This window comes from Patiria miniata, unplaced genomic scaffold, assembly GCF_015706575.1.
Source record: "Patiria miniata isolate m_02_andy unplaced genomic scaffold, ASM1570657v1 HiC_scaffold_10, whole genome shotgun sequence".
Lineage (NCBI taxonomy): Eukaryota > Metazoa > Echinodermata > Asteroidea > Valvatida > Asterinidae > Patiria > Patiria miniata.
In genome coordinates this window covers 13178296-13201982 of record NW_024037048.1, presented here as the reverse complement: position 1 = coordinate 13201982, position 23687 = coordinate 13178296, and the positions used below count along the sequence as shown (strand labels likewise).

The following is a 23687-nucleotide window of genomic DNA, read 5'->3' as shown; positions in this document are numbered from 1 at the left end:
GGCGCCAGTGTCCCAAAGGGCTTTCGTGGATCTTCCTCCTAGGTTGCACCGGATGGTACACTTTGGGCCGACAAGCTTGACTAACCTGGAGCCCTGCTGGGTGAGTTGTGTTGACAAGGCCATGAGGGCCACGCTCTGTGGCACATCCGTTTGGTGTGGTGGTTTAGGTGAATGGGGTTGGGGTTGATCATTAAGAATTGTTGGGGATTGTTGTGAGGTCAGGGCAGTTACGCATCCCCTCCGCTCGCCCTGCTGCCGTTTCCCGACTGCTTGGTCTGTCTCCGTTGCTTGCAGCCCCTTCTGAAGTGCTCAGAGCTGCCACAGGCGAAGCAATGGTCACACTCTGGACCCTTCCCAGCTTGACGACAGCTATTGCAGCCCCATTCGCGGGATGGAGGGTTTCTGCTGCCACCTTCACTGGACTTGGGCTTCTCAGCTGCTTGCTTGTTGGAGACTTTGAGAGCAGCCAAGTCTGCCTGAATTTGTTGAAGTTGCTTCATCAGGTCCAGCTGTTGCTTTTCCACGGCACTCACTTCCTGGACCTTCACGGCTGTCTTGGCCTTCTTCTGTTTGGCCAGTCTCACGATCTCCCTCCCTTCTGCAATCTTAAGTTGTCGAAAGAGAGATTCGTCTGAGGTGGTGGGGTCAAAGAGCAATGGCTTCAGCTCGCCTCGAATGTTGTCGTTTTGGAGACCAGTATTCAATGAGTGCAGAAACATGTTCTGCACCAGTCCAGGGTCATACTTGATGGTGGACTCCATCTTTGATGCCTTCAGGATCTTCTGTCGGAGGTCGAGGGTCCTCACCAAGAAGTCGTGTGCTGACTCCGTACTCCCCTGCGAGGCAGACGAGAGTTCTTGGTATATCTCCGTGGCATTCCCCTCTCTATAGTGTGCTTCAAGGATTTCCCGAAGGGTTGGCAAGGTTAGCCCCTCTTTGCTCTCCAGGTAGCTCCTCAAGCGCATGCCTGGGCTGATGGACCGGATGACAGCCTCTACAATCTCAACCTCCTTGTACGATTTCCGCAAACCGCTTTCAATCTGCATGATGAGATTACTGTGGGAGAGCCGGTCCTTCTGACCAGGCTCCCCAACCTGGCCGCTGATTCGAAATTCCTTTTTCAGTAGGCCAACCATTTGGTTCACTGGTAGGGCAGGGGGGCTGGGGACCGGTTCCGCTGTGGATGTCGAGCTTGACTCTGGGGTGGCTGGGGGGTCTTTGGAGGCGCTTGACGTTCCTGGAGTGATGGTCTTCAGGAAGTCACGAAGGTCTTCGAAGACCTTTTGACCTTTGTCCTCCATGTCTTCCATGGTCTCGCTGTTAAGGTGGCGGGTCAACCTCCGGATGAGGGCCAGGCGTGCACTCTCCTTGCTGGCAGTGTGTTCATCAACACCCAGCTTTGTGCACACCTGCTGTAGTTGCTCCTCCTGCAGGCAGCCAATCTGGCTGACTACACTTTGCTGCAATGCTAGCAGGGCCTCCATCCTCTCGTCTGCTCCGTCCTCAACTGCGTCACTGAATCAGGTCAAGGTGTCTCCTTTCACTCCCGACGCCAACCGGTCGTCCTTACTGCCTCCTGCCGTTCCAGGGCACTATCTGCTGCCAGGGACGTTCACGAGGATAGCTGCCATGCAGTAATGCATTCACATGCATTTACTACGTCCTGGCAAGATCGCCAGATTTGTTACCCAGCTGTCATGTGGTAACGTTATTTCTATTGGGCAAAGACAAAAGAGAACACTGTTGTAAGTACGTCTGGTCACTTTGCCAAAATATGTGAAAGTGTTTATTCAAACATCATAATAAACAAACAATGTACAAGAAAAAGGTTAAGTCAGTTTCCTAAATAACAACGCTTTAAATCAGTATGGCCAATACTATCAAACTTCAGGAGAAACATCACTTTAAAACTAATGGCCAACTACATGTACTATCTAACCTATAGGGGAAACTTAACTTAATAATCTCATGGCCACAACTACCAGAACTCTTATCTGCCATGTCTTAAAGATAAACACATTACTCAGGCTGGCCAGCACCCTTGTTGCTATAGCAACAGACTTTCCACTGCATGGCTCAACTCCAGCCAAGTCAATGGCCTGGGGCATACTACTGCTCCCCCAGTGCTACCCTTACTGTGTGACAGGTGGTCTTTCCATACTACACACACAAGCACATCATTGTTCTAGCTAGCCTAATTAGTATTCACTCTCCACAACGTGGCAAGGACATGCTTCAGCTTATCTATATACACTCAGTGCTTGCAATGGAAGTTTCCTTGGCTAAATGATGAAACTTACATTCAATGTTAAAATCCACAAGCACAATTTAAAAAACATACATGGTCCAGTTTCTTAAATAAATGAAATACAAATTATCAACTCCACAAACATTCACCAAACTTTCCTCAAATCCAGGAAACTTAGTGAAACTTTCCATGAATAACTGAAGTGAATAACTAAAGTTAAGTTGCTAAAAACTAATCAAACTTATATCATCTTAAATCTCATCCAAAGTTACAAAAAGTGAATATACAAACAATAATGGAAATATCTAAGCATCATAAAACAAACTTCAATCATGTCAATCTCTAGATAACTTGGCAAAAGAGTAACTTGACAAATTCAAAGAACAATTTACCTTCAACCAACTGATCAACTCAAGTCATTGATTGTATACTCCAAGTAAATGAAAATGTGAACAACAGAAATAAAGGAACCTAGAGATGCATATAAAAAGAAAGAAACATTTGTACATACCTATTGGGCAAAGACAAAAGAGAACACTGTTGTAAGTACGTCTGGTCACTTTGCCAAAATATGTGAAAGTGACAAGGCACACTCACATGCACTCTGTGTTGTCTTTGGTCAATTCCAATTTTTTATGGGGGTGTTACTTTCTACAAAAACTTCACTCTGGAGGGGTTTTACTACAGAGGGGTTCTACAATAATCCAATGAAGCCATTAGTCCCTGCCCCTCAAAGTGCCCTGCCTGTTACTCCTTATACCGCCCCAACCGCCCCAGCACTCTATGGTTGTATAGATTCATCCAGGAATAAATACAGTGTTGTACAATGGAATACAGAATTCTACCAAATGTGACACTCATTCTTTAGAAACTGAACCGCACAAGCTCGCACATGAGGTGTTGCTGATCGCTGACAACATCAAAACCAAACTGCATTATACACATATTTCTGTATTTTTAAAAGTGGGCAAGTATCTATTTAATTTTAAAAGGAGGGTATACATTTAGACGGCGTTGGAATCATATAGCTTAATAAGAAATCGCTCAAAGCCAATGATGAAACCACGGATTGGAAAATGCGTTTAAAGTCCGGTTCCGGAATATTATTTTGTGCGTTCCAGAAGCACAAGGCGGGAGTCTGTGACACGTTGTATGTTTGTACACTACAAGCGGCGGCTGTACCGTACTGTATTCGCAAATAAGTAACATGAACATAAATTCTGCATAAAATTGTGACTCGAGTCGACTCGAGTCATTACAACTCTGACCAATGCCTATTCTTAACATAGACATTGACAAAGTGGGAGACTAAACACGATGGAGCTTGGTAGCTCAGTTGGTAGAGCACTGGAACGGCAATCCGGAGGTCCCAGGTTCTATTCCCTCTTCCTTTCAATTTGTGGATTGTTGTATTTCCCTGTACAGGCCACAGATTATTGCATTGACTGGTCGCCCTGGATGCAGGCCTGCCCTGGTTCACTTCGTCTCCCATATCACCAAGAGCACAAGCCTTCTCATATGCGGAGCAGTGCTGATCGTAAGTTATTGCTACAGTCGCAGGTTTCGTGTGATTTGATGGAAGCTTATCCTTATGAAACATAATGATCATCAAACAAGATTTGTCCAGGTTTTTGGCTTTTTGCAGCGTTCATGTTGGTCTTTTCCAAGACCTGGACACAATTGATTTAGAGCAAATGCATTCAAATTTTCCTTCCTGATTGGTTTCCGTCTAGATTGGTGGGTTGGGTAAGATCAAGACCAACACAATCATCAAGGAGCTCTCCAAACCCTGGATGCTGGATGAGGAAGCAGCCTGGAGACCACGGAGAAGTTTCTTTGGAAGATCAGCAAGGAAGAAGTCACCACGCTCAAAGAGAAGGTAGAATCTCCCCCTTGTGCTCAAGCACCCCCCCCCCCTCCAAAGTGAAAACTATAAACTTTATATTTATTTGTGTGTAAGTTGGTCAGTAGTGCAGAATGATTCACATGTTAACTAATGCATGCAAAATAGAGAAAAAAAGTAAATTTCAATGACTATCATCCCACCCTATATTTGTAGGCTATAGAAATGTCCAATCCCCAAAACAGATGTGTATCTACCCTACCACACAGTTGTTTTTTATATGTAATAGAAAACACCACACTTTTTGTTCTTGGTTGGCCTTATTATTTTAATAAATGTTTCAAATAATTTTTGTTTGTGAACCCCACCCCCCCCCCCTTCCCCCGCCCAGGCTTGACCTACTCATCCCTCACCTCATCTCCTGGAAATCCAACTGGGGAAATGCAAGCTGCGCGTCTTTGCCACCACGGGCAAGAAGGAGCAAATGGACAGGGCGAAGATGAACATGGCCAACATGCTCAGCAAGTTCCGCATCAACTGCTCGGACGTGGAGGTCATCCCGGACCTGAACAAGAAGCCCAAGGAGTAGATCCTGAGACGGTTCAAGGAGCTGGCCAAACCCTGGATGCTGGATGAGGAAGCAGGGGAGACCACGGAGAAGTTTCCTTGGAAGATCAGCAAGGAAGAAGTCACTACGCTCAACGAGAAGGTAGAATCTCCTTCTTGCGCTTAAGCACCCCCCCCCCCTCCACTGAGAAAGCTATAAACGAGGGCCATTTGGGCGCCATCGTGGCTTATAACCAGCATGAGTGAACCAGTGAAGTGTCCCTCATTCCGGCTTCTGCTTGTTTGACTATAAAGCGCCCTCTTTTGTCCATGCATGGAGACAATACACTTAGAGCTCTTCCCAGTACCCACTTTATACGGAAGACAGATAGTGCCACTCAATGAGTGTGAATACATTTTTTTTGGTGCGTGTGAAAATATATTTTTTTTTGTACAGCGGCCGCCACTTATTATGTGGCGGCCGCCAGATAATAAGAGGCAGCCGCTGTACAAAAAAAATATTCCCACACGCACCAAAAAAATATATTCACACTCATTGAGTGGCACTATCTGTCTTTCGTAACTTAACGCGTAGTACCTAGTTTTTGTGATTTTAACATACAGGGTGAGCAGAATATTTCGAGTATTTTGAGTACCGAAATGTGTACTCACAGACTTTAGGGAATGAATTTTGATGAACAGTTTGAGTAAAATGCAAGCAGGTCTTTAAAGAATTAAGTCAGAGTTGCAGAATGTATAACAAGATCATTAAACCAGATTTGTCCAGGTTTTTGGCTTTTTTTCAGCGCTAATGTTGGTCTTTTCCAAGACCTGGACACAATTTATTTAGAGCAAATGCATTCAAATTTTCCTTCCTGATTGGTTTCCATCTAGATTGGTGGGTTGGGTAAGATCAAGACCAACACAATCATCAAGGAGCTCTCCAAACCCTGGATGCTGGATGAGGAAGCAGCCTGGAGACCACGGAGAAGTTTCCTTGGAAGATCAGCAAGGAAGAAGTCACCACGCTCAAAGAGAAGGTAGAATCTCCTCCTTGCGCTCAAGCACCCCCCCCCCCCCTTTCTATAGTGAAAACTATAAACTTTATTTTTATTTTTGTGTAAGTTGGTCAGAAGTGCAGAATGATTCACATGTTAACTAATGCATGCAAAATAGAGAAAAAAAGTAAATTTTAATGACTATCATCCCACCTTATATTTTTAGGCTATAGAAATGTCAAACCCCCCAAAACAGATTTTTACCTACCCTACCACACAGTTGTTTCTTATATGTAGACCAAAAATAAAAATATTTGGTCTCTGGTCAGACCAAAGTTCCGGAATTGACGCGGGGACGTGGCTTTTTTTTTTTTTTTTTCAAGCTTGGATTGTACAGACAAGGCCAAGTTCAGGCAAGGACCATTAGTCGACTAGTGGTTGATTTGTGACGTACCTTACGCCTGCGCACTGATAGCAACGTGCGAACGTCTCTAGTCAAATGCTGGTCAAAATGTCATCGCAAAACTTCCGGATCCTGGCTCTCTGCTAGCGTTATGAATACGCACGGCTATTGGTTACCAGCGAAGCAACCAACCCCAGTAGGCTGGTTCCAAATAGTCGACTAGCGTAGTCAACCACCGTCGACTAGACAGAGTTCGGGCAAACATTAGTTAACCATTGGTCAACTATAGTCCTTGCGCGAACTTGGCCCAAGGTGGGGTACTATTTTGCTTTTTTGGTGTCCTCATGTACATTGGTGTCCTCCATAATTTGCCTTGGTGCTCTCGATGGTGCTCTCTAGCAATTTCCCATTCCTTGGTGCTCTTTGTTAAAAAAAATTGAGGAGATGCGGCAGCTACCGCGAAACATTTTGGAAAAAAAAGATTGACGCGCATGATTAAAATGGACGCGCGCGCCGACCAGAGACCGAGTTTTTTTTTTGGCCTAACAGAAAACACCACACTTTTTGTTCTTGGTTGGCTTTATTATTTTGTTTCAGTGTCCAATTCATTTCAGGGAGCCTTTCAGAGATCTCTCAGGTTATTCTGGATGGCTGCATGTCGAAGGAAACACATGCTTTATGTCAAAGGGAAATAATGCTCTGTATAATTTTTGTTTGTGAACCCCCCCCCCCCCCTCAGCCCCACCTCCCACCCCCCCCCCCCCCCCCAGGCTTGACCCTACTCATCCCAACCTCATCTCCTTGAAATCCAACTGGGAGAAATGCAAGCTGCGCATCTTTGCCGCCACGGGCAAGAAGGAGCAAATGGACAGGGAGAAGATGAACATGGCCAACATGCTCAGCAAGTTCCGCATCAACTGCTCGGACGTGGAGGTCATCCCGGACCTGAACAAGAAGCCCAAGGAGTAGAGCCTGAGACAGTTCAAGGAGCTGTCCAAACCCTGGATGCTGGATGAGGATGCAGGGGAGACCACGGAGAAGTTTCCTTGGAAGATCAGCGAGGAAGAAGTCACTACGCTCAACAAGAAGGTAGAATCTCCTTCTTGCGCTCAAGCACCCCCCCCCCCCCCCCTCCACTGAGAAAGCTATAAACGAGGGCCTTTTGGGCGCCATCGTGGCTTATAAATGCTGGTACCAAATACACAATAACCAGCATGAGTGAACCAGTGAAGTGTCCCTCATTCCGGCTTCTGCTTGTTTTTACTATAAAGCGCCCTCTTTTGTCCATGCCATGCATGGAGGCAATACACTTAAAGCTTTTCCAGTGTCCACTTTACGCTTAGTCCCTGGTTTGTGTGATTTTAAGTCCAGTCTTGCAACATCTATTAATTGGGTCCAACCTTTGACATTCTGGAGGCTGATTTTCAATAATGAGATTGATCACTTTCAATCCATTTTTCGTACAACTCTCAGTTCATTTGATTTGCCAATTGCATGGAACTCGACTTTTTAGTAAACATCAATAAATCACGACATTTTTTCGCCTGAAATCTTTTTTTTTCTTTCAGACCAACAGACAGATGCGGATCCGTGAATTGCTTCGCCAACATTCCCAGGAGGCTCAGCTCATTGTCATGTAAGTACAAACCGGCGATAATGGCCACTATCGGACAATTAACCTATCACGGTGGAATTGCGTCAACGCAGCTTGTAAAATATTGTCTAAACATGATATACAAATGGACGCAGAACGCCAAAATCTGAGACAAACAAAAGTTAACGTACAAAATTCCATGAGCCGTTTTGCGGATACCGCCATCTTTGACATGGGGGGGGGGCATTACATTGAAAAGACATCCCATCATTCTCAGCTACAGTTGCATGATGAGACGTATTTTCACTGTAATGCCTCCCCCCTCGAAAAAAATAATTCAAAGATGGCGGTATCGGCGAAAAGCCTTATAGAGTTGTCTAAGGGGCGTGGTTAACTCGCAAACGGCGGTAGGTCAATGGGTGGCGATTTTCATGGCGGCACAATTGCTGACATTCACATGAAATACCAAAAATTCTTTGAAGCCGCTGGCGAAACAAGAAACTTTTTAAACAACACTAAGGACGCTTGTGTAAAAACTAAAAGGTCACTGGTGTAAAAAGGGCACTCTTTACAAAATAATCTGGGGGGTGGGGGGGTGTTAACCGCTGATGCAAAAAATGGGGGCGGGGTGAGCAATAAGTCTTGTGACCCAGTCTGACTGAGCTACTGTGGTCACCTGATCAAAAGTGGTGATCTGATAGGTCAATGTGCACTGTTGATTGACATGCAGGAAGGGTCCATTAAAACCTTTTCTTTGATTTATTGCAGGAGTCTACCTATTCCCAGGAAGCGTACTTGTTCAGCTTACATGTACATGTGCCGGCTGGAGACATTATCCAAGGATATGCTGTCAGCAGGGATGCCAAATATGGCATCCAAATAAAAGTCAATACAAAGAAATTCACTTGAAATGATAAAGTGACAAAGGACAGTTCCAACCAGTTGAAAGACCCTTCTCACTTGAATGGAATTTGTACTTTGTTTTGATTGATTTCGTTAAGATTGTTTCTTTACCATCTAATGGGCTCACACTTTCACTGATGTTTTCAAAGTGAGTTTCTTGAATGCAATCAAGTTATGCTGATTAAGAACAATGAAAATCTTCAAATAATTTGGAGTCTTTTAATCAAGAAACACTTGTCGTACTTTTACGGGCTTTAAAAACAACAGCCAACTCCATTTTTTTCATTACTGTGGGCACGTTTCTGTTTCAACTGAAAGTAATTAAAATCATGTTTATTTTTCACAACGAAGCTAAGCGAAAAAAAGATAGTATTTATCAACAATGGTGGTGCTTTTGGTAATCCTCAGAATGAGGTTTTATGCATACTGTTTTCATAGCCAGTCAATTGTTACTTCTACGTAATTCTCACATATTATAACGTTTAAAATAATGCAATCATTTAATAAAAACCAGTGTATTCTAATTGCTGTGTATAGCATTAGAATATTTCAAACAATTGTTAATCCAAATGCCAAGCTTAAAGTCTATAAGAAAATCAGATTCGATCACTCGAGACTTTTTTCGTGACATGAAATAAAAATTGATACATACATGGGATTGATTTAATTGACATCATCTGTGCTGGGCATACAGGGAACATAAGGCAAAGAAAATAACATGTTACAGTAAACGCCCTAAAATTATCCAGGTAGGTAGCAAAATATTTTGTTTGTTTGTATGTCTTTTATACTTTGTTTGCTTTAGGATACAGTTATTGTGTTTAATTAATCTGTTTTAAATACCCAATACTACAAACAAGTTGCATTTATTTTCGGGAAAAAAACACGTTATTTGATATGTTGACCAAATGTGGCAATAAAAAAAAATGGCGGTCAGAAACATGGCCTAAAAAATCCAGGTTGGTCGAGATAACACCATAAACACTTTTTGTTTTTTAGTTGTTAACATTTCTGGAATATACTGGTGGCACTGCTTTTATATTGCAAATCTTTTGTTTCTACAAAAAATAATGACCCAGCTTGCTTTGGAGAAAATATTCCATCAAAATACTTCTCCATAGGCCTACAATGGGTCCAAAAAAAAATATCGTCAAGAATCTTAACGCACACTTTTCTCTATATCTCAATACTCATGCATAAAGCTAAATATTTTGTTTTGCAAGAATTTAAAAAAAATGGCTAATCCATTGTTGTATACAGATCGGCGCATGCGCAATGCAAAACCATTAATGATGATATTTTGTGACATTGTCATTGATCATTATTTGTTTAAATTCATTGGTTATTGTTTCGGCAAAATGGAAAGCGATTAAAAAAATCAGCAACACGATGCTCGTGTATCTTTGTATGTTGTGATTGTTGTGTTTATTCGGGGTAAAGGAGGAAGCCACTGAACGAGGTGTAGTGCCAGGAATCACTATACGCCCTACCGTACATTGTGAGATACATCGTATCTCCACGCTGCAGAACCACCACCGCGCTCCCAGACACCTGCACCTGGTGACTTGAATCAGTGCTATAGCCAGAGACAACCGCGGCGCCGTTCTTCCGGAGATTAACGTGCAGGTCGCTGCTGGAAGAATATTTGTTCACAGAAAACATGAACACGTAGGTGCCCGGCACACCACACGTGAACGTGCCGGTCTCGAGATCGAAGCTGGTACCCGGCAGAAGCGTCTCGGTCGCCTGGAAGGGCAAACGGGCGCCGCTCAGCGTATCCGAGCTGCTCGTCCTCACCACGGTGAATGCTACCCGCTGGTTGGAGTCGTCTGGTGTCTCCCCTGGCTCACCCTTTTGACCTTTGACACCAGTCTGACCGGTTTGCCCGACTGAACCTTTAGGCCCAGTGTCACCTTGAGGGCCAATCGGCCCGATTAGCCCTGGCTCGCCTGCAAAACCAGTACGGCCTTGGAGCCCCAACTGACCTTTGACACCACGTGCTCCCCGCTGACCCCGGAGACCGATATCGCCCTTTTGACCTTTGACACCAGTTTCCCCTGTTGGCCCAACTAAACCTCTTGGTCCCATCTTGCCCGGCAGGCCTCTGCCGTCGTTACCCGGCTCTCCTTTTTGACCTGCATCACCCTTTGACCCTTGTAAAATTCCGACAATTGCAGCTGTTTCCTGGCAGCACGTTTGGCCCGCCTGAGACGCACCATCACCGTCCGAGGCAACCGGCCCAGTAACGGAAGCTCGGAGGTTGACGGAGTTACCCAGAAGGAGGGCGATTGAAAGAACGGTTGCCACGCAGATATTCATTCTGTACGTAAACAAAGCATGAAACTAAACCAAATCAGGTGAGATTTTTTTTTCAATAAAATAGTTTTTAAAAACGGGAAGAGTAGTGAAAAATATTGAGGTTTGATAAACAGGAGAACTAGTCTAAAATTCATGACAATCCGCCGTCAGATTTGAAGGGAAGAAACCCCAAAAACATGAGATTGGAGGAATCATTGTTCGAAGAATGTTTTCTTTTTTATATAACAGTGGCGTATGAGGGGTCAAGGGGCTAACATTTATGAGAAGCCTAGTTTATAAAACCGGTTGTCATGGCAACCCATCGATTCGATTTTGTTTTTATTTCGCCTGCCAATAAATTTTAAGAAAGGTTACCAAAATGCATTCCGATAGGGCGAAGCGTTCCGGAGCTGTAGTATTTTTTTTTTTGAGGGGGGGGGGGGGGGGGGGAGGCGGAGCACATCTTGCCCCTTCCCAGGTCCTGATAGAATCATTAATTAAACCTCACCACACCCACCTCGATGGTTCGTTCTTGAAGATCAGGTCCAAGAAGAGATCACAAGGAATTCAGTGTAGGCTGAAAAAAACATACAAACGAAGACTGGTTAAGTTTACACTTTAGTCAGGAATACTATTTTATTATCAATTAAGATAAATGAGTGAGATTTTTTTCTCATTGGGATACATTGCCACTCAAAAACAGAATACTCGCCAAGTTATAAGGGTCAAGTAATTAAAATAGTAGGTTTTCTCGGCCGAATTCGTCAAGAAAAACAACCTGTTTTAATGTCGCATTGTTCAATTTCTCTCGAATTGACTGATTCTTGAAATTAGCTTTCAATTTGTTTAAATGTCATTACTGATTAGGCGAAGTAAAAAAAAAAACATGTTTAGCGTCCCCGCCCGCTTCCTTTTTAGAGGCCGCCTCCTTTTTTTTTTTTTTTTTTTTTTTTAAATATGGTGCAATTGCGCAGAAGAGATGTTCGGTTCTGCATAGTTACATCATTTTGGTCTCATTTTCTGTTGCATCTTGCCCATAAGAAGCCAATTTGTCATTTCCTGAGTCCAAGTGGCGGCCATTTTGAAAAAAGCTGGTAACCTCTTGAAAAATACCCCGCCCGCGTTGTCTTGAAAAATGTGTCGGGCGGCCATTTTAAAAAGAAAAAGAAAAAAAAAAGGGCCTCCTCCTTCCTTTTTGTCAAAGAGGCAGGACGCTAAACATGTTTTTTTTTATTTTGCCTTATTGAAACTTTTTTTCCAATCATTTTAAAGGCATGTATCTATTTTTGATTCACTATAGGAACTCGGTCAAAAGTTCGTTGGCATTCTTAGCTTTTGTTGCACTTGTCCAGGCAAATTGACTTTTAACTCCAGTTTGCTATGAGTTTTAAAGCAGCAATGGAATTCTTCATTCAATATGAAATATTTTAGGGTTTCCCGCCCATTTTCACACTTTGCTTAATTCAATAATAAAACATTTGCATTCAAATTCGCATAAAACATGCAGACCTTTTCACACCCGGTTGAATTTAGTGCAAGCTTAAAATATTTTAGGGTTTTCTCCATTCACCCGTGAAAAGTAAGCAGCAAATTACGTGACTTGTGCATTGAATTTCTTGTGCATTGTGGTTCAGTCCCGCTCGGGAATTCACTTTGATGCATACGTTTACAAAAGTAGCACGGTTCAATGATATTTGGAAGTTGCATGAGCAAGATATTGTGTTATAGTGATACAACAGAGTATAAAATGACATGGCTTTTGACAAGTTTGGATTAAGGAATCTACAGCTATTTCAAAGATTGGAATGCCTGGGAAGGGAATATGAAAAAAAGCAGAACAGAACTGTATCAATGTAAAGTGTCAAAGTGATAGAAGGAAATACATTTAGAACACTCGCCGATAAAATACTATGTCAAAATACAGATTTTTATGTAAGGACAATTAAGTGACCAGTTTGTTAATTGTTGTAAACACTCTGTGGAAATAAAAAAAAATCGTATAGGCCTAGGCCCTAATATTTTTTGTAGCCAATACAATTGGCGAATTGCGAATTACAAATTAAATGGACCCCTTATTCCATTGCACTTTGTTGAAAATGAATACTTCCTCTTACAGATTCGCCTATACTCGGTGCAAGATCGAAAACCACGACAAAGTTGCCTACACGCTTTGGTGGGTGTAAATATTTTAAAAAAGAAATATCAAATGCGTTAACTGCGACCTTTTTTTCAATGTAATGAACAGTCTCTCTTATTGGACGAACAAGTTGCGAAATTGGACGCAAAAACCTATATGTTATGATTCCCGAAGTTGATAAACAATCACAAACGAATTACAACGTGATCAACGATCAAGAAAAAATTAGGACAACGGTTACGAACACAATTCCGATTTAAAAGATAAATAAAAGAAGACAAATTCCAAAGAATCTGATTACACAGCAACTAAATATTGGTGTGATCAATATTTGTTTTCATCTTAGTTCTCTTTTTTGACAACTGATGTACCTGCATAAAAAAATGTGAAGGAAATTTCAGCGTGTTTCCGCTATAAGTTCGAGGCACCCTGATGAGTTTAACGAGGAATTTGCAAAGACTAAAATGTCAGGCATAGTTCTACGGTGCGTGTTAGGGGAGGGAATATCACTCGAGCGATGTTTTCTGTTAAAAAATACATCTCCCACCAAAATCACTGCTCTGTTCTGATGATTGAGTGAGGAAAATGTCAAATAACAGACACTCACCTCGATGTAACGAAGGGAATCCTCAACACTCAGCAGATTGCGAGCTGGAAATAATACCAACGAAAATGAGTCATTGAAAATCCGCTGGGAGATATCTTGGGGGCTGTTGGGGGAGGCATCGCTGAATTTCACAAGTAAAACACCCCCAGATCAAAATCTCTGTCGGGCGAAATGTGATCTGGATTGATGATATATTTTTTAAGCGGAATGCGTCCTGCATGCAACGGCCCTGAACAGACCCACACACGAGCAACAATATTCACGTTTTCTTTGAAGGATTTAATACTTTCGAATCAAACGCAGTAACTACCAAAACAAATGCCCAGATTTTCTGAGAGAAATCTGTATGCAAAAATTATTTAAGGCAACGTAGGATCATTTGCAATTGCCCGGAAAAGTACATTTAATGACAGAAACCTTGCAATGCTGAGAGTGAAGATAAGACTGGTATCAAATACCCGGTGAAAGTATTTCGCCTGATATATCGTTTGAAAACTTTGCAGGTGTTTTTAAAATAAAAAAAAATAGTTAAGGTGTTATAAAGCACGGAATCAAGTAACGAGATCCAACAAAATAGTGCATACGTTTTCTCTGCTTTTTCTTAATGATAGTATCCACTGAGCTGAAACTTCAACAGGTTAGTTGCGAGCTTCTTAAGTTTTTAAGCCATTTTGTTGCTTCTCACGAAATAAAAATGCATCAAAAGCAAATGATCCTATGTTTTTCATTGCTTGCATTTAAAATGGTTGGAATCACAATGAGCATACACTTTCTGCATTATCAAGGAAAATCGATCTCATACCAAGGAAGTATAGCGGAAATATTACAGGTGGACACCGCAGTCAAGTTACAGTCATTACATCAAGATTTATTTTCCGGATCGGAAATCAGCGCACCGGTTTGGCTATTAGCATCAGCCACCATCTGTTTGTTATCTGAATAATGTCCCATATTTTTTTTCATTATCTCAAAAAAAAGTTGGTTAAAGTGGTTAGAAATTGCCTCAGATCGCACCACAGAGCAATAATAATCCAAAAAAAAAAAAAAACCAACATTCGGGACCCTTGAACCCCCCAGCAAACAATTTTACGTTTTCTGAACGTTTTTTGAACGTGCCTCATTCGTTTTGAGAACGTTTTGAATAAACGTTTTAAAAACGGCCATTTGTGGACACTTTTGGACGTTTTAAAAACGTTTTTTTAAGACGTTCTTAGAACGTTTTTGAACGTACAAAACGTATTTAAAACTTGAAACTAGTTACTAAAGACGTCAAAATTACCTACATAAAACGTTTTGTACGTTCCAACAACCAACTGACGTGACATATACGTTCTAAGAACGTTTGTGGAACGTACAAAACGTATTAAAAACGTACTACTAGTTATTAAAGACGTACGAGGACCTACATAAAACGTTTTGGACGTTCAAACAACCAACCGACGTGACATATACGTTCTAAGAACGTTTGTGGAACGTACAAAACGTTTTAAATAGGTACTACGAGTTATAAAAGACGCAACGAGGACCTACATAAAACGTTTTGGACGTTCAAACAACCCGCCGACGTGCCATAAACGTTGTAAGAACGTTTCTGGAACGTACAAAACCTATTGAAAACTTACTACTAGTCAATAAAAACGTAGAAGGACCTACATAAAACGTTTTCGACGTTCAACCAACCGACGTGCCATGAACGTTTTATTAACGGTTTTTTTTATTACCAAAACCTCAGAATAAACTTTCTTTAATCACGTTTTAAATTAATTATTGTTCCCCTTGGTAGCACAAAAAGCCTTTATCATGGACTGATATATTTCTTTTCAGTGAGTGTGCAGGAGTTATATTGGATTTTTTTTTGCAGCATTTAAATTTTTCATTTTTACAACTACACTCTATCCAAAGAAATCTATCCCAAAAAAAACAAATCTGCCTTCCACAATTTCCAAAACTATTGTGAAACGCAGTTTCGATACTTAAAATAAGCGAAATAAAGCACACAAGACGAGGACATTAGATGATACTGTGGTCCATCAGCTTTATTCTTGGTTCTCAACTTGAGGTTTCATGGAGTTATAGGACGTACCTGTAGATATTACAAAGCAGTAGTTTAGCAAATTATTACTTTTTAAGATGTTAATGTGATGTACATGTAATACAAGAACCATTGAACTCAGAAATGCTCTCATTGAACACATCTGCGAGAAAAGTTCGCTCAATGGCTTAATGTGGAAAACAAAAATTAATAATATACAGTATCCCAAGTTTGAGCATTTCTTTGTTTGAAAACAGAGCTGTAACATTCAAGTTTTTCTGCCTGAAATGTCATCACACTTTTATCTCATGAAAAGAATATATATTTTAATACAAATTTTACCTAAATACACTTGAAAATAGCAAAATGTAAATTGGAAAAAGTTTTTAAAATGATACCGAAAAGGTATCCATGAGCAGGAATGAATGTGCTTGACTGGTATTAAATAGAACAACAACTGGAATGCTTGAAAAATCTTTTAAAAAAATTGACGTCAGGGAAATGTAAGGTCAAGAAACCAGTCTAGCTCACTGGTATCCGCTCATAGGTGTGTTATCAATTGCAAATTAAATTCAGCCAAACTATATGGTAAATTGTGGCAGTATAAAAAAAAATGGATTGACGGTCGGCCGACCAGCATTGGAAATTTATACACAAATAGCACTTTTCTTTAAAAAAAAAAGTCTGCACACCAGGTGCCATGATTGTACAGAATGCTGTTCGTTAACATTCCAGTAAGGTATTTTTGTTTATAACATGCTTTTGTATTTTATGTTTGCATATGATGTATATTCCATTTGAACATGCTGTTTAATACCCGTTGGTCATCCTTGTTGTTGTTGTTGTAGTGTCGCTACTGATCATCCTGATCTCCGTTCTTGTCCTCAGATGGATCCTCAGATGGACCTGCTACATCATTTCCAGGTTTCTGCTGTGCAAACGAATCAACAAATACAAAAAGTAAAACAATTTCAAAACAAAAAGGTTCGAGGGTTCCTTCTACAAATCACTCCACGGAACAAGATAAAAACACTGAATTTACAGCCAAACTGCACTAATTACTTGTTTCTTACATGTTCACTTAGGCTTAAAACACACTGTCCAATTGTTGATCATTTTTTAAATGTTGATTGCGAAGTGAATTTTGCTTAGGTAAGGTTAGCAGAAACTGATGCTTGTTTACAAAGGTTCCCAGCGGAAACAAAACATTGGAAGCTCATATGTCATTAAAAACAGGTTACGAATTCTTTAAGCATCAAATTGGAATTTGTAACATGCCACAAATGTATACCAAAAGATAATTTCCACTCAGAACTATAATCCCTACTAACTTATTAAATTGAAAAGCATTAGCGAGCTGATAATTCTTTGTAACATGTCAAACCACATGTACAAACACCGTTTTCATGTAAGTTTGTTACTCATTCTTCTTCATACAGCACATCCATATACAAAGAAATGGAATAACAAAGGAAAACTTAAAAGAAAGCTCATTGAAAAAAACCTCAAGTTTGCAGACATCAACTTACATGTACTTTGTAATTCTTTCCGCCTGGAAGGTTTGGAGTTCTTTTCAGATATTCTCCGAGCGCTTTCTCAATCTCGACCTCCTTAGAGTTTGGGTGATTCCTCATGCATGCCTCTGGGGTAAAAACAAATAAAGGGTCCAATGGGTAATGAACTCAGCATTTGACAGTAGGTGTATTTTCTGCTCCGTTTACATCTGATGCATTACCATAGATTACAATGAAATGATAATTGGACTACCACTTGCAAATATCTAATTTTAGTTGCAGTAAAAAGCAGAAATATAACTTCAGGGGCAGGTTTAACATTTTTCAGTCTTTCCAACATAACCATAATATTTCATATCAGATTCCGTGAAATTGCAGGTTACAGAGATTCCAAATAAACAGGAAACCTCATTGCCAATCACCATTTTTACCGAGCCGTATACTTACTCATTATCACTAGGAAAAAAGAACCATCCTTCAGACTCAGTTTTCCTTTGCGTCCTAGAAGACTGAACGACGACCAGAGTTGGTTAGTCCCTATCTTTCGAAGAACTCGACGCACAGACTGGTTGACGTCGTGTCCCCCCAATAGGCTCAAGTAGCGTATCTGCAAGATGAAACACAAATGTGTTGTTACATCCTGTCCAGGATACTGTAATTTTATTGGTCTACAACAGTCCATGAAACAAATGTACTTTCACAAGCCCTTTATTTCAGCTACCTCATGTACAGAGCCTGAATATGCAACAGTCATTGTGTACATGCATCATGCATACTTTTATTAAACAAACACTTGCACCACTGTTGACTGCTTGATGTACATGATTGGTAATTCGGGTTTTAAAACCTTCAAGGTCACGTAGTGTAGCCTTGGGTGCCCAACAAAAAATACTGTGTTGCATTTTAGCCATGTTTTTTTTTATCTGTCTGGCAAGAATAACAATAACTGGTGGATAATATGCAGAAGTATGATGTGAAACCAATAATCATGGCTGCTTGATACTGATGTTCACATAATACTTACTATTTAATGGGGTGTTGTAATTCTAACGTCATGGTAAATACATTATCAGTTTTTGCCATTTTTCTTTGCACTTTTGTTACAGTGAGCAGCCATAATTATTGGTTTCGCATCATACTTCTGCATATTATCCACCAGTTGAAGCAAACATATGAAATGCCAACTGAGAAAAAACACTCAAAGACAGTAACCACATTTTCAGAATAGCATTACTCGTGCTAAGTGTTGCTGTGGAGAACTGATAACCTGCCAAATCAAAATGAACTTACCATTTTCTTTCTAAACTGATCGTCCTTCAGTTTAGCCTCAATAGCCTGGTATTCTTCTTGGTTGTCCATTGGGCGGTCGAATGGTTCAACATCGCCATCGGGTATCCCTGATTCTTGCGTCGACTGTTTTTGGGCCATTAACGTTCGCAGCAGGCTCATCTGCTCTTCTTGGCATGCCTGCAACTTGTCCAGCCTGAGCAGAACGTTCACTTGAAAGCTACCTGTAGAACAACATTAATCACACAATATTATTACAACTACAACAGCAACTACTCTACACAGAAACAATACTTGTAAACATCATTGCAAAGATCAAACAAATGAACAGATGGCGATAGATGTGATTTAAATGTCTTTCTTTTTAGCATATCTAAATGCCGAAATAGTTGCGTCCCTCCTTCATAGATAATATATCTGTCCACAGCTTCAATCATGGGTATGGTACACAGGACACCCTGCACTGTGATTTAAAATGCCAAAAATAGCAATCATGGCTAGATTTAGGAGACGAATTTGCTAAGTGTACATTAAATGATGTACCCATTATTGAAGCTGTACATGTTTTAATATTTTCTGATAACTAAGTTACTTTCTGAGGTAGCTCCTCTTCTCCCACTTGATGTGGAAGGCGATTCCTGGTGAGAGGTAACCGTTGTTGAAGCCTGGTGGTTGCGGGGGGTTAGGACTGCAGATTGGCCAAAGGTTGTTGAGGCTCGTGGACTGTGGTTACTGGAGTTTGATGAAGTCTTGGAGCCATACAAGGGCGATTGCACCACTCTTGGAGCTTGTGGCATTGGAATATTCTTTCCAGTGTCAGTCTTTTTCTTCCTTACTTGCCTGCAAACGACTTGTCGTTCCAAGTCACTATCTGGAAAAAAATATATATGTACATCTCTTTAAGAATAAACGGACTGGACTTTTTTTTCTCCTGCAGTGTGACTAAATTGCAAACAAGTAAAAAAAATTGAAAAAACCCATCAAAACATGTAAATTAAGTGGTTGTTCAGTTTCCGTCTACTTAACTGCAATCCTTGATCGGCTGATCATTCCTTTAAACATGTTTTCCCATGCTTTTCAACTTTTTCACCAAAAAATCACTGTGAATTGCAGCAATGAACTAGCATTTACATTCAGCATGTGAAATTCCAATTTGTCAATCGGGTAAATTTGTAATAGGTAAAGATCATACAATATGAGATATATTCAGCCGACGTCATATTTTATGTTTAAAAGAAAAATCAATATGAATTTACATGTACTGGCCATAGATCTCCTTCCATATCATGAATCACCAAAGTATTATTTTTTTTTCATTTAATGTCATTAATTTTCGTACCATCAGCGCCAACATCACTGCTTGATGATGCCAGTCTGGCTGGCCGACGTTTCCTCCGTGGTCCTTCATCATCACTTTCGACATTGGATGTATCCTCTGCCCTCCGAGCAAATATTTTTGCTTTTTCATAGTCACCTGAGTTTCAAAACAGACATGTAGGTGAACTTTATCAGAAATGCAATAATGGTGTCGTATCTTGAACTTCAAAACGCCAAGTACATGTACAACATCAGTGTGTACATCATACCAGTGTTTGAATTGAAGTTTATTTGCTGAACACCACACTGACATTATACACAGAAATAGGGTGTTTAGAGGTCGTTTCAAAAAAGAACAGGAAACTATGCATGACAGTGATAATCAAGTGGATAATTTATGCAGAATGCTAAATGTAGGATATTTGTTCTAAGACATCCAGTCATACATATTTTCACAAAGGTTGAAGCTGTGTTTAATAAGTAGCCTATGGAAATTTTATTTGAACATTCACATCTTTAATTACCCGTGTTTTGTTTTGAATTCATATTTCTGGATGTTGAGAATGATGCCCTATTTCTAAAATGTAGACGGCAAATAAATTAAAGGGTTACTTTGTCTAAAGAGGATCAGGAATAGGGCACTGTAAATCCAAAACAAAACAAAAGAAAAACAAAACTTACTGGTCTCTCTTAGCAATCTAATCTTGTATCTTCCCCAATTGTCAGCATCAGGAATTTCATGCTTCCTTGCCCTCTCGGCTGTTTTGTGGGCTGGCCAGTAGGAATACATAGCCTGGATGGGCATTAAAAGACATTACAAACAAATAAATTAGCTGCTTTGCAAATATGTAAATTGGGTGTATTACATTAGAGTAGCACAAATATATATTTTTTGTGGTGAAATCATTTTGGCTGTTTTATAATATAGGCCTAAGATAAATGTATAGGAAACGATGGACCATAATTCACCAATGTAAGAAATAAATGAAAAAGACTGTGTACATGCAAACTTTGGCAAGTCCATCTTGAGGGCAAATTTTTGAGCTCAACAAAATGTTATAAACAACTTGTCATTTTAAAGCTGAAGATGATCATGTTTTAAAAAGAAATTTAAAAATAAGCCATGAAGGACAACTGGTGATCATTTTTGGGTAAAAACAATACCACTTTTCATGGTCCCATACATGTAGCTTACTCTGCAAAATGATTGGAGTGAACTTGCCAATTATGGCATTTATAACCAACTAACAAACAAAGCCGCCCCTGAGTGGATGTATAACAGGTAGTTGTCATTGTTGTCAATATAATTTCCTTCAACATTATGCACAAGTGCTAAATTTCTGAAATACATGTATTTGAATTGTTTTAGAAATTTGGCCAAAAAAATTAGAGTTGGCATGTTTGCAGAAAAATGCAAGATGAGTGTCCTACATGTATATCCTCATAGCGTGTTGTTAAAAGTTCTTGTTATGAAACTTGCCTCGCCATCCTCTCCAATCCATGATCTTGAGACAACGGCAACTGCACTCTCCTCCTCGAAAATAACAACTGCATACTCGCCCATCTGAGGTAAGAAAGAAAAAAATTAACAAACACATCCATACACTTGAATTTACAAGGGCAGAGACGAGGAAAGGAAATGTTAACTTTTTTTTGGCAGTGAATCTACTCCTTGTGTCAGCAAACAATGAAATTTGGCCATTTTCTGGTTATATATAGGTTTTCTGGGATTTCTTTTTGATCGAGAATCATGATCCACATCAACACTATTATTGCTGTCAAATAAATACGACCGCATAGTACTTCACTGATTGGTGAGAAAAGGGTGTACATTAACCAAACCAAATTGAGCAATTTTTAAAGTAAAATTTACCAATAGTTCTAGCAGCAATGCAGCAAACTCATGAAGATGAAAGTATTTCTTTCAGCTTCAAATTTCAAAGCTTTAGTCTGCAGCCTTTGGCGTGGGATCATCTGCATGCGGGTGTTTTGTTTGTTAACTCTGTGCACACCTATTAGTTTTGAGTCACAAGGTGAAGTGAATGCATTGCCACTGTTTGTATACACCCTGCACAAGAACAATGGATCGCCATCATCATCCTTTTCATTGGTTTCCTGTTGCACCTCGCAACATGAAGACGCGCTGAGCACATAGCAGTTGTTGGGCTTCTTAGTTGATACAACTGGAGTTTTTGGCATAGTGGGTGCTTCTCTGTATCTTTCACTCTCATCCAGTCGTTTGGCAATTTGCACAATGGGTCGTTTCCCTGATCTCGCCAATTTCTTCATATACTGAAGATAATTTTCAAAGGGGAATGCAGCACAGACATTTAAGTCACCAAATTCACGTGCCTCATCTGCCAAGTGTACCATGCTGTGGACATTGTATACAAGAAATTCTTGACCGTATAGAGCACGTCCCTGATCATTGAAAAACACCATCAACTGCTCAGCATATGCACTGTATACTAAGGACAACTTTGGATTAACTAGAATGCATGTTGCAACACTCAATGCCATAAAATGACTATACAACTCAGGCCTCAAGATTCCTTTCAGGCAAATTTTGCCTGTGTAGAGGAGGAATTGTCTTAACTCGGTGGCTTTCCACCTTTCTATCTCAGAAAGATGACGAGGCTTCCGCTGAAATTCACGAGTGACAGAATTTCCTAGAGCAAGAAGTTTCTTACTCGCACTTTCCACCTGTGCAGATCCCAGTCGGAAGTTAAGCAGCCTGCCTTTTCCTCGCTTCCAAACGAGAATCAGTTTCCTCATCACTCCAAGACAACTTTGATGCATATAGTCTATTGGAAAGCTCTTAATCATGTCAATTGGCAGTTCACAAAATGGTGAATCTCTATTGTGATGCTCTGGGTTTGCTTCGGTCCGGAAGGATTCATCAGTTCTTTTTCGCAAATTGATCGTCTCTGGGTACGTCATTCTCCCCTTCCACTCTCCCTTTTGGTCACATTTGTCACAACCGTAGTACCCAGAATACAACTTCGTTCCCTTTACCATAGCTCTTGCAGGTGCATCGCAAATGATGCATTTCAGATGCACTGGAATAATTTCTCCATCCACTGAAAGGCCATTTGCTAAAACATTTTCAAAATCGTTCACAGTGTCACGAAGAAACTCAAGATCTTGAGGTTTACTAGAACCATACGTCAATGCCACTTGGAACACGTAAACAGGAGATGCATTACTTATACCACATAGGATTGGCCACAAGCTTTTAGCAGTATCTTTATGCAGAGGAATTCCATCGATATTTAGCGTAACTTCGATCGATTTGGCATCATCTGCTAAGTTTGTCTTACATGTCCGGTAGGCTTTAGTTAGTTGCTCATGTAAACCAAGATACATGTAATCCATTCCCGACACCTTATCAGTCTGGACACTCCTGGCTGTTTGCAGCAATGTACGAGCTGATGCTGGCAACTCTGGATGACCATGCTTCTGCAGAATTTTCAAAAGACTATCCACAGCGTTATGTGTAATCAGATGGTCATTAACCCACTTTGCCAATTTGCTTCTGAAAGAAGTATCTGATTCTTCATCAGAATAATCTGACCTGTCTTCAAGCTCGGACTCAGATGTAACTGGAAGGTCTGAATTAATGTCTCCCCAGTCATCAGAGTCACTGTCATCATGTGATTCAGATTGTGCCATTTCCCAGTTTGCTTCACCAAAAGCAGCACCATCGACTTCTACATGCATGGCAGCTTCCTCATCGCTCTCACTACTACTACAAATATCGTCGCGCACTCTCCCCAATTCACGATATGCCCTCATCCACCTTTTCTTGTAATCTTTGCGATCCGAGGCTGACAATGATGCACACATTTTGCTAACTGACCTGAAAACAGACAAATTAAAATAAGTACTTGGGCATAGAAGTAGAAAGGGACAAATGAAAATAAATTATATGTTGAGAATTGCAGGACTTCGCTAATTACC

General features: G+C 40.6%; 3 protein-coding genes across 3 annotated transcripts; all 3 read right to left on the bottom strand.

The window, feature by feature from the left end:
* Positions 1 to 208: 208 nt before the first annotated feature.
* Positions 209 to 2860, bottom strand: LOC119738536. Its single transcript, XM_038213444.1, has 2 exons — positions 2760 to 2860; positions 209 to 1714 (listed from the first exon to the last, which is right to left on the bottom strand). Exon 2 carries the CDS (start codon positions 1482 to 1484, stop codon positions 228 to 230), a length of 1257 nt encoding a protein of 418 aa, XP_038069372.1. The 5' UTR covers positions 1485 to 1714; positions 2760 to 2860; the 3' UTR covers positions 209 to 227.
* Positions 2861 to 16328: 13468 nt separating this feature from the next.
* LOC119734308 lies at positions 16329 to 18957 on the bottom strand. The gene is made up of 5 exons (XM_038207742.1): positions 18954 to 18957; positions 18414 to 18634; positions 17571 to 17730; positions 17139 to 17251; positions 16329 to 16540 (listed from the first exon to the last, which is right to left on the bottom strand). Exons 1-5 carry the CDS (start codon positions 18955 to 18957, stop codon positions 16463 to 16465), a joined length of 576 nt encoding a protein of 191 aa, XP_038063670.1. The 3' UTR covers positions 16329 to 16462.
* Positions 18812 to 20773, bottom strand: LOC119738517. The gene is made up of 3 exons (XM_038213422.1): positions 20409 to 20773; positions 19750 to 19884; positions 18812 to 19281 (listed from the first exon to the last, which is right to left on the bottom strand). The coding sequence occupies exons 1-3, from the start codon at positions 20530 to 20532 to the stop codon at positions 18977 to 18979; spliced, it is 564 nt and encodes a 187-aa protein (XP_038069350.1). The 5' UTR covers positions 20533 to 20773; the 3' UTR covers positions 18812 to 18976.
* Between the last annotated feature and the right edge of the window lie 2914 nt (positions 20774 to 23687).

What these genes read in the sequence shown, in the direction of transcription:
- LOC119738536 (XM_038213444.1), bottom strand. Translation starts at nt 1,484, where the DNA reads ATGGAGGCCCTGCTAGCATTGCAGCAAAGTGTAGTCAGCCAGATTGGC.
- LOC119734308 (XM_038207742.1), bottom strand. An exon ending in ATCAGTTTAGAAAGAAAATG is followed by an intron (nt 17,731 to 18,413) that starts GTAAGTTCATTT and finishes TTCATCTTGCAG; the next exon opens with ATACGCTACTTGAGCCTATT. An exon ending in TTTTTTCCTAGTGATAATGA is followed by an intron (nt 17,252 to 17,570) that starts GTAAGTATACGG and finishes TTTTTACCCCAG; the next exon opens with AGGCATGCATGAGGAATCAC.
- LOC119738517 (XM_038213422.1), bottom strand. Translation starts at nt 20,532, where the DNA reads ATGCCCATCCAGGCTATGTATTCCTACTGGCCAGCCCACAAAACAGCC. An exon ending in TAGATTGCTAAGAGAGACCA is followed by an intron (nt 19,885 to 20,408) that starts GTAAGTTTTGTT and finishes TTTGAAACTCAG; the next exon opens with GTGACTATGAAAAAGCAAAA. An exon ending in CAGTGATGTTGGCGCTGATG is followed by an intron (nt 19,282 to 19,749) that starts GTACGAAAATTA and finishes ATTTTTTTCCAG; the next exon opens with ATAGTGACTTGGAACGACAA.